The sequence below is a fragment of the Choristoneura fumiferana genome, chromosome 24 (assembly GCF_025370935.1).
Source record: "Choristoneura fumiferana chromosome 24, NRCan_CFum_1, whole genome shotgun sequence".
In the NCBI taxonomy this organism is placed as follows: Eukaryota; Metazoa; Arthropoda; class Insecta; order Lepidoptera; family Tortricidae; genus Choristoneura; species Choristoneura fumiferana.
In genome coordinates, this window is record NC_133495.1 from 11,216,728 (window position 1) to 11,227,807 (window position 11,080).

General features: G+C 35.1%; 1 protein-coding gene across 1 annotated transcript; it reads right to left on the reverse strand.

Annotated features, from left to right (window-relative positions):
* Nucleotides 1-215: 215 nt before the first annotated feature.
* LOC141441616 (uncharacterized) lies at nucleotides 216-11,068 on the reverse strand. The gene is made up of 8 exons (XM_074106402.1): nucleotides 10,863-11,068; nucleotides 7,715-10,096; nucleotides 6,509-6,662; nucleotides 6,011-6,299; nucleotides 5,690-5,784; nucleotides 4,490-4,553; nucleotides 3,531-3,677; nucleotides 216-2,603 (listed from the first exon to the last, which is right to left on the reverse strand). Exons 2-8 carry the CDS (start codon nucleotides 8,286-8,288, stop codon nucleotides 264-266), a joined length of 3,663 nt encoding a protein of 1,220 aa, XP_073962503.1. The 5' UTR covers nucleotides 8,289-10,096; nucleotides 10,863-11,068; the 3' UTR covers nucleotides 216-263.
* Between the last annotated feature and the right edge of the window lie 12 nt (nucleotides 11,069-11,080).

The window sequence follows — 11,080 nt, forward strand, 5'->3', positions numbered from 1 at the left end:
AACCAATTTTTCTAGATCAGTATTAGGATACTGACCTAGAAAAATTGGTTCCTACTCATCGATCTTAATAACCGATTCAAAATCATCGAGTATTATGGTATTTTAATGATTACGAATGATTATTTTACAATAATCAATTACAAATATAGGTTGCCAACGAATTCTGTGAAAACGAAGTCGTGAACAAAGCTCGCGGGTAATAAAAATCAATCAGCTATTAATTGACCGCAATCAGTCGTAACGTAACCTTTATTTTTAAAACATTATACAACTACAGCTTCTTCGGGTAGTATAGCATCAGCTAAAATATCATACATTTCATTTTCAGACATGATTTTGTAACTATCGTCTGTCACATTATTAGTTCTAAACGTCAATTCTTCGTAGTAATCGCCGTCTATTTTAAATCCTTCTTTTCCATTAGATTCTATATCATCATTACTACTTTCGTTCTGTTTTATTATTTCACTTCTATTGCGGCCATTATCTGTTAATAAAAGAAAAGTTAGCAAAGCGTCACCATCTAGCTCTTGTTTCTCGTCCTGTTTGTTTTCCATAAGCTCCAATAACTTCGTATCTTTAATAACCTTCTTATCATTTATACGGTCAATCATTTCAGGTCTGATTCTATTTTCCACGTCTAAGTTTTTTAATAATTTATCAATTTGTTCATCTAACTTTTTATCAAAGTTTTCGTTTTTGTATTGTCCTTCCGTCTGAATACTGTTCTCACGGTTTTTACTAAATTGATTCTGAACACCCTCATGTCTTAATGATATTTCGGATTCTTCTACTTGATGCTTGTTTTCTTTGCCATCAATATCGTGCATAGGTTTCTCGGTTTTCTCTATAAGTTTTGCATCAAATTTAGGGCGTGCATTTCTTTCAAATGATTCATGTGCATTAGTTTGTTGTTCACGTTTATTTTCAAATGAAGCATCATAATTTGCCCATAAAGATTCATCTTGTTTCGTAACTTGGTTTTGTGAAAATTGATTAAATTCAGTATTGCCTTTCAGAACTTCCCCAGAAAATTCCCCAGAAAATAATTGTACCCCTTCTTGGTACTTAGATTTTTTCATTACTTTCTTCTTTTCTGGATGTTGCCATCTGGTCTCATGTTTATGGTTAGACACTCTTGTAGCTTGATTTTTGATTTCTTTGTTGCGTTCTTTTTTAATTAAATTATGATCAATTCCTGCGACAGATTGAACTAGTTGCACTGGTTGGCTATGATGTGGTTTATTAGTTTGTGTATTAAAATGCGCATTTTCAGATACTTCTGATTCCTCAACGTGTTCATTAGGTTCCTTGACTTGTCGTTGCTGTTGTTCATTAAACTGAACATTAAGTTGATTTGTATTGTTTGTTAGTTTATCTTTTTCATCTTCTTGGTCGATACTTAGTTCAGATTCCTCTAATTGATGTTGACGTTCCTTATTTAGCTCAGTAATAACATCCTTATATTTAAGAGATTCATCTGGCATCTCAGTTTGCAACTTTGCATGCTTATTAAATTGCTTGTTTAGTTGGCGTAGACGTTTCTTTGAAAATGAATCATTAGAACCTACGTCTTTTACTAATGCGTCTGGTCGTCCTGATTGTATTTGTTTTGCACTCAGTGGCTGAGCATTGAAATTAGTCTTAGACTCCTCCGGGACTTCAACTTGTTGAATCATCTCATTATTGAACAATTGAGTGCTTTCATTTTCTTCGTTTATGTACTCCTCTAGATCTTTGAGTTGTTCTTCGCTTTTTTCATTAAATTTGTATGTATCACCCACATCTCTCAAAGATTTAGCTAATTCATTAGCCTTATGTTTAGATTTTGCGTTACCTTGAGAGTCATCGTTTATGGTTTCATCATTGACATCATTTGTTGATTCATTTACTTCCTGAACTTCGTGCTTAGAATCTTGGTTAAGCATGGTGTTATCGTTCATATATTTTTCAGGATCATCTGATTTATTTTTTTGATGTTTACGTTCGCTATCGTAATCTTGCTGATTTTTCACTGTTGGGTTGTGGGATAATTCAATACTTAAACCATATTCTTCTAATATTGGGGTTGTCTTACCTGTCGCTTCTAAAACAATATTATCATCAACTACATCTGTTTGAACATTTTTTTCTAACTCAGTGGGGTTCACACCTGCGTCTATATCTGATTCACGAGATGTTACTGGTTCTGACTCAAAATTACCCATGGTGGTTACGAATTTGACTGGTGAAAAATTATCTTCATCAGTGTCAACGCGTGTAGTAAGTAATTTTTCATAAATTTTACTAGCTTCTTTATCTTTCTCATCTTTAGCTTCTGTTTCTTTATTTTGTTTTGTTTGCAGTCTTTCGACGTGTGATAGTTCAACTTTGTGGACTTCTTGATCTTTACCGTTGAACATAGTGCCAAGAAAGTTTTCGAAGTGGTTGTTTTGGTCCATGCGCAGTCTGTTTGCGTTTTTACTGTCTATTACGTCTTTAATGCCGTCGGCAGCTAAGGGAGATATTTTGAAATCTTTGTCATCTTTTATAACAATTGGTATATAGTTCTGGGCGACAAAATATGGTCGAAGAGTCGTCTTGACCTTGATGTGAGGCACGTCCTGGAACCATTCAAAAACAGTTGAAATGAAAATAGGTATAGATATTCTTTATGCTGAAAATGGAGAGGCCTTTTGTCCAGTAATGATAGTCACCACACGACTATTAAGGTTCTCTATTGGATGGCATAAAAATATTTGTAATATTATTGTTTACGCATAATTGCTTTTAGCCGAATTAGCGATGTGCATACTCATCATTACACATATTTTTTACGTATAAAATTAAAAAGCATGAATACAGAAAGCATCATCTTCATGAACACTAACGTCAAATGGCATAAATACAAAAAGTCATAATAATAAAAGTGGAGTGTAAAGAATATTTGTATTGTATCGTATTGTATTGTAGACCAAAGTATTACTATGCGACAGTACTATTATGCCAAATCAATTATGCGAAACAATAATAGTCTACAAAAAATATGCGATTGAAGGGGATCCCCATTAAACAAACCTAACCATAAAAAATTAATTTATAATACAAGCTTCTTTGCTGACTGTACTATTTGTTGAATGTACCTACTTGCATTGTCACACAAACTACATTTGCATACCAAATTTCAAGTCGATGCTATTAACCGTTAACGAGTTCCGTCCTGCGGAGACGATCCTGGCTGGACTACCAGGATGTCACTACTAGATTATTGTATTGTCACGCAATTTCCATAAGTATTCCAAATTTCAAGTCAATCTGACTACTAGAAGCTGATCAAATTTAACTTGCAAGATTTGACTACAGACAGACAGACAGACAACGGGACAGGTGAAACTAAATAAAAGCTTGTAATAAAAAAGTGACCTGACACACATTGTAAAATCTTGAGATTTTGGGGAGGAGGAGGCCGTCGGTAATTAATGAACGTCCTTTAATGTAATCAACCGTCAATCATTCATAGACATGAATTAAAATAACAACACGTATTATACCTGTTCCATGATTGTTTCAATCCAGTCGTAATAGTGGCCGACTTTAGTGAACACGGTGGGCGCATCGACGGTTCCACAATGGGGGGCCCCGAAGCTGGCGATCCCCGTCAGGATCCCATGTATCACCGCAGGAGCACCGACGTCACGCTGTAAAGACAGGTCTATGAACGTTACGGTCTATACAATACCATCTTTACCATAAGGGCACACGGGGCCGGTGCCCAGGGCCCCCCAGCTCAGGGGGCCCCCGAAATGACCGTTATCTTCACTTTTTTCTATTTAATTCTGCAAAAGTACAAAAATTGCGCATGCGTAAGCATTACGGACGCGCCATTTTTGTAAAACTTAGCTTTGTTTTGTTTTTATTTTTCAATATTGTGTTATTAATTGCCTATTTTCTCACAAATGTATTGAAAAACGTCGTATGATACACGGTTGGCAAGGTTTTACAAACTCGTGGCGATGAAAACCCTCGCCTTGCGGCTCGCGTTTATCACTCGTCAACTCATTTGTAAATCCTTACTTACCAACCTCATATCACAAATAACTATAACTTTCCAAAAAATTCTTGTGTTCCCCATGGTCCCCGCATAGCCTAAGACGGCCCTGCGTCTATAATAAATAGCGTAATCTTATAGCAGAATACGCAGAACTTTAATACGCAAAAACTAGTTTCAAAATTATAAAGCGGAGTCCCATTACGAAAAATCGGTTTAATCGTTCTTTAGATAAATGTTAACACTCGTTTGCGCGCAAACAAACAATCTTTCACCCTTAATGCTTCGCTTATACCTGCTGAGTAAAAAGCGCTTTTAATTAAATATCAGCTCATCAGTTCAAGTTTTACGAAAAGAAAAGCATAAGCATTTGCAATGGTTTACCACTGATTTATGTAGGTACCACTGACATCAAAAAGACTGATACCTACCTTGAGTCTTCATTTTAAAATAAAAACTTACGTTACAAGCACCTCCGCCTTTAGACATGAATCCTGCGCAAAAGTTTTTCCTAGTGACGTATTCCCTGAAATCATTTACATGTAAAAATCACAAATTAAAAAATTATTATAAATACTCGAAAAACTAGACTGCCTTAAAAAAATATTAAAACGAAGGAAACAAGGTGTAGTGATCTAGAACTCTGTCAAGTACCCTTCCTTAAATTGCAACACATGGGACCCATTAGGTAAGTACTTACTAAGATTTTTTTAACTAGTCACTGTTTTAATGGATACCGACTGTTGTAGGTACTTTAAGTAAGGCTACTTCACAGACTTCTAGACCACTACACTTATTTTCTTCCTTTTAGTATTTTTTCAAGGCAGTCGGGTTTAATTTTTTTTAATTATTAGCTTTCATTAGATACTACCCATATTGTTACAATGCAAAATTTATGTTTTTATTACACCTCCATTTTTTTCGCGGACGCTATATTGAAATATTATACCCTAAGCGTGTCACTCCTAACAGTTCTGACAAATCCAATGATACCTCACTTGTTAGAATCCGTCCAGCCGTTTAGGCTGCAGCGAGGACCAAAAAAGTTGACATACATGCATACATATATACGCTTGATAAACACTTCTTCGGGCAGTCGGGTAAAAATTAAGTACTTAGCGAAATCCTATCACCACTCGTTGCACAACTATACGTGCATTTATTTACCTACACGTTAACAGTAAACCGAGGCGCAGTTATTGGTTGTCAAGCAACGCAGCAGTATGCAGTATTAATGTTAAATGCATTTGCCAGCATCACACGCATATAGAAACTTAGTAAGAAAAAGTGGTTTACTGTTGGATCACATAAATATCAAATGTAATAAACGTAGCTCGGACAGGTCATAGCCAAAACAGATATAGAAATGATGATGATGATGATGTCCACCATGTCTTGTCCGACAAAGGCGAACCTTTAGGCTTGTTTATTATGTGCCCGAATATGGCTGGCAAAGCCAAACTTAATGTCTTACCATAATGACCCGCCCGAGACCTTCCTACACTTACACGTATAATGATATAGAAATAGAACAAGATTGAGTCGGAATACCTTAGATAATAAATAATATTTAGCCTAATTCCTTCTGAACCTGGTGCGAACTATGTCGGCGACATACTTACCTTAGTCTGTTTTAAGTACCTCTATTCGTGATTCACTTACTTCGAGTACACGTCTTGGCAGTCTTCAAATGGATAAATCGGTAGATGCGCCATGGACAATTTACTTGACCATGGATCTGGGATTTTGTTGCTGGGCTATAAAACATGTTTTTATTTTTTTAATCTTACATGATATGAGTTTTATGTCGATTCCTCTATTGTAATCGTACTATTGTACCTACTTTCGTCAAAAAAAAACATATAATTGTTGTATTAAAGGAGCTTCCATAGTAAGTTTCACAGGGATTATTGTAAAAAATGTCTCTTTTATAATCAGCCATCGACCGAAAGTCGAAAAAAAATCGTAGGTACAGGTACTTACCGACCTGGCTCCCCACCCAACAATAGTGACACCCTTCGTATTAACAGCTAAGTTCCAGTTGTTCCTATCAATTTCTATCTTCCTCACGTTTCTTTTGCCCTTCCTGAATTTAATCATCTTCTCAAGCCTCATGATAGCGATGTTGTTTTTGAGGGTGCGAGGGGTGTAACTGGGGTGAAAGTAGACCTCAAGGACAGAGATCCTTTCCCCACCAGCGTTGAAGAACGGACTGCCAACGCGCACGGCGAGGAAAGCAGGATTCTCGCGGAAGAATCGGTTGTTGTAGGCCCTAAAACGAATAAAAAAGTGTAAAAGACTAAGTAGAGAAAATTACACAGTTATTAATAACAAGCCAACTAAAGAACTATAGCCACATCTCAACGCAACAATATACCTGTATGATAGTGGATAAAGGTTAAGAAGAGATGAAAAAAAATGAAGAAAACAACTATAAAGGTCTAACTAATAATACAGCCTATAAAGATCAAGACAACGTACAGTTGTAAGCACGAGGCAGCAGTAATGACAAGATCGGTGTGTATTAAGGAGCCGGCGCAGGTAAACTGGTTGAATATATGGACACTGGCCAGGAACGGGAAATGCTTGATCTTAGTCTTCGTTCCTCTGAAGATACGGCGAGTTTCAGTTGGAGCTGCAATGATATACTTAATTATTACCTAACAGTAGGGTCAGTAGCAGTAACAAAAAATAGTTATTTGTGAAACAAGAGAGCAAAGTTGTTTTTTGTTGCGAGTGTTGATTTTGAATCCCGAGTAAGCGAAGGATTCTATAATTGAATCACGAGCGTTAGCGAGTGATTCTAGGTTAGAATCCTGAGATCAGCAAGGGATTGAAATACACGAGATGCAAAAAACTTTGGTCTCGTGTGACACATACAATTTTTCACCTCAGCAGCGAGAACATAATTTAAATGTAACATAAGAATAAAACCACATATACCTACCTGTTTACAAAACAAACACATTTTTTTTAAATAGAATCCGATTATTATCAAATATAATAATTACATTTAAAACCATAAAAAGAGTCCAGTAGCTACAATACAAATCGCATACTTATAACATGCAATCTTAACTTGTTGTACGAATGTCACACTTATTTTTTAATACTGCAAAAAGCCTTATCTCGGGGTAATTGAAAAGGTTGAACAATTAAACCTTTAAAAATGATTTTTATTAAGATTTCTATTACATTAACATAAATAGATTTGTTAAAAAATCATTAAATTTAACAAATAATAATTATACTGTAGAGGCAGTATACGGAATTCTTTTATAAAAAAAAAAACAAGAGAAGCGGCTTTTGTGCAACGAGGTTGCATACTTTATTAAAAGATCGGGAAAATTTACATTTTGGAAATTTTTCGATATATTTTGAATACCATAAATTTAATTTAAGTTTGTAATCGACAAATTTGATCCTATCTCTTGCTTTTTTCGAGTTGAAGTGAAATGACAGATCCAAGTAAAGTTCAAATATTTGGAATTCAGTGAGTAGACCCAACACTGTACTCAGCATTTAAAAAAAATAATTAAAAAGTTACTTTGTCTCACTCAGTGAGCAAAATGCGATAGCAAAACCTGCCTGTTTGAGGTGCTGAGGTGAAAAAACATTTATTTCATAAATAATCGCATGAAAGGGGATGGTAGAATGATATTTTTACTAAATTTGAAATATTCTTACACCAAAATTCGAGTTCATCTATACTATTGTTGTTTGCGCTCGAGTTAAATGCGTCCACTCTATTATTATGCTTATTATCCTCGCTGATACCATTTCTGTAGAAATGCTCCAGAACATCAGTATTTATTGTACTATATGAATCGTTAACGAGGTATGTTTCTTTAAATCGAGCCAACGTAGTGAGAAAATTCTCTATATACTCATTGACGTCGTCATCATTAGGCGGTCCATTTGATTCGACTGTATTATTTTCTTCGTTCAATATGTCATTTATGATGGTCGTTAAATCTGTAGTGCCGTTGTCGATTCTGCTATCGATTCTCGTTAACTTTGTCAGTATTTTCCAATTGTCGTTTTCCAGCTGAGTCAGACCGATGAAGTGTTTGTGTATCGTTGAATATTCACTTAATTTTGAATCTTGTTTTCTTTTGAGTTTAAGATTGGAAAATATCTGGTTTACCACTTCACGGATCTCGTCAGTCGGTGCTTTGTCTTTAGGAAGCTGCTCGAGACTGTGATATGAACTTAAGAAACACAAAGCGATAAAATGGAAGACAATATTTAAGATGAACATGAGAAGAGCACTATTTTAATTTAATTAGGATAATGGAGCCGTTTACGCGTTCAAATATGTTGTGAAATATATCAGCTTCGTAAGGTTATCACAATAACACGGATTTGTTTTATGTATGGTTTTATTTTCTACTTTGATTTTTTTTTCAAATTGAAATGTTGCAATATTTTTATGACCGCTCGGAAATCAATTTATTTTGAGTCCTTGAGCAATATCAATCATTCTTGTTCATAAAAATTCTGAATGAACAAGATTTCACAACACTTCCTAATTTATACCTACCTACTGTGCTTTCCGGTATCGAAACCAGTTCAATCTAAACATTGTAATCTAAACCCTTATACCAATGAAAAATTATAGTTTTTGAAAAAATGATTCAGTTGCAAGAATGTTTGCTAATTCTCACTGAAATTTCATTAATGATTTTATTTCAAACATCGTTTAATTCTAGAATGACGTATGCAAATTTGTTAACACCTAGAAAAAAGGTGAAGACGACAAAGTCAGCCACGTATTTACCAGACATCATTTTGGATTTCAATGAAGAATCTAGCAGGTTTATTTCAGAATACAGCCCTTACAATCAGAAGAAAAGGAACAAAATTATCAATATAAATGTAAAAAACGGAAAAAAGTGTAATAAAAAATCAGGAATTTTTAATATTGAACGAGAACGTGGCATCGATATTAATGCAAGTAAAAAATCTACGAGAGTGCCACTGGAACACTGGGATGAACCAGAGGAATCAGACAGTAGGGAAAAATTCAGCACTGAAATGGTCGATTATAAATAACTTACGTATTAACTTACGTATTACGTGGCAGGAATGATAAAGTTACAAATATTTATATTAGATGCCACTAATACAAGATATACCTACCAAAATTTACAAGTACTTATGTGATGTTTTATAAACAGCTGAACAGTTGGCCTAAGTTCAGTTAACCAATAAGATACACATATCCTATTTTGCTCGATTTGGCATGATCAGTAACTTTTTTAATCCATGTGAATAAAGTATGAAAAATACATTCAGTTGTAGGTACATAGAACCTCCTCCTTTTTTTAAGTCGGTTAAAAACTACTACTTTCATTGCAAATATCTTTATTAATTGATTATAGGAGACAATAATGTACTGAAACAAGGTTATGTATTACTTTACATGATTTTTTTTATTAATTTGAGATCCTACTTTAAGTTGTTATTTCACTTCAAGATCTTTATCGACTTTAATCTTTTCCACTGCGTATGTTATTTACGTTAAATATTACTATTACGTTTATGTATGTTATTACGCAAAGTACATTGTTTCTGACACAGAAAACTACTTTTAGTAACGATGTCCACAAAACAATTTACATAAAAGCAGGCGCCCAATCACGAAAATGTACTTTAATAAAAAAAGAAAACCAACATGTTATTTTATTCATTTTAAGTTGATTGTAGCCGAACATTAACAATTTGAAGTGAATCCACAAAAATGTCGCAAAATTTCAACAATTTAGAACAATACAGTGATTTAGATGAAGAGTTAGAGAAAAGATAATGTTATTTCCTTTAAACCTAATGCAGACAGTCCTTCTGCAGCCGAAATATAGGATCGAACGAGGATCTGTGAAGCAGAATAATGCTTTATCTTGTGGGCTTTGCCTTGTGGGCTTTACCTGTAACTTTAATTAATCTCATCCTTCTACTTCCCGAGAATTTCACAGAAACAACGTTCATTTCTGGATTCTTGTTCATCGTTACCTATATAGCTGTACTCTTACACATTACGTTCTGGGCACTGGTGTGTATTTTAAATGCCTACAAACAAAAAAACAACAAATTTTAAAAATACAACAAGCTTACAGAACTGTCGCTGTTGCAACCACATTAAGGTGCGGCCACACCGCTGCTTAAAAAACGGTGACGGTACGGAATCGCAGTGACGCACCGTATGCGCACCGTTCTTTTGCATGCTTTCCACACCGCTGCTTAAAATACGCAAACGGTGCGGAATCGCAGTGACGTGCCGTAAACGTCACGACTTTTGTTCGGTAAAGACCTGAAGTTTACGACATGTCACTGCGATTCCGTATTTTAAGCAGCGGTGTGGAGAGCATGCGATAAAAACGGTGCGCATTGCATTACTGCGCATACGGTGCGTCACTGCGATTGCGTGCCGTCACCGTTTTTTAAGCAGCGGTTTGGTCGCACCTTTAGACCTAAACAAACAGCGGAACCAAACCTGGTTCTGTATGATTTCAATAGTTTGCTTACACCTTTCTTTTTTGGAGGGGAATCGTCAATTCGCCAACTTATAAAGAAGTACATATATGTAATGCGAAATTAACTTAAACGCCCTAGACATGTCCAGAAAGAAGATCAACAACTAACGAGAAGTTCAAGGATAGCGGAGCTTGTTGATCTGTCCCTCCTAAAACCAAACTGGTTCCTGTTTAATACACCGATTTTCTCTGTAAGTAATATATTGAATCTAGCGTACAATTTGTTTTTAGGTTTTTTCATATACTTTTGGAAATTATAGGTATATAGTGGCATTAGATTTGTAATTTTCTGAAATCCCTACTTTGTTTCGATCTTCATGGATCTTTATGGTTAGCATAGGTCTCTTGAAACTGCATTTGTTTAATATAATCTACTGATGTTGGTAACATAAAAAAATCATAACTAAGTAGCAGTCATTTTGCGATCTTAATGCAGTAATGTAGTAGTCTGACCGGTCTAATATGGAGAACAGAAATCCATCGCAAAACAAATAAAACTACAAACAAACATCGTAAAATA

Bases quoted from the DNA above. Each gene is read 5' to 3' on its own strand.
- LOC141441616 (XM_074106402.1), bottom strand. From the start codon at position 8,288: ATGTTCATCTTAAATATTGTCTTCCATTTTATCGCTTTGTGTTTCTTA. The intron at 6,300-6,508 runs GTACGTTGTCTT...TATTCGTTTTAG, and splicing joins GCTGCCTCGTGCTTACAACT to GGCCTACAACAACCGATTCT. The intron at 5,785-6,010 runs GTAAGTACCTGT...CATGTTTTATAG, and splicing joins TTGGGTGGGGAGCCAGGTCG to CCCAGCAACAAAATCCCAGA.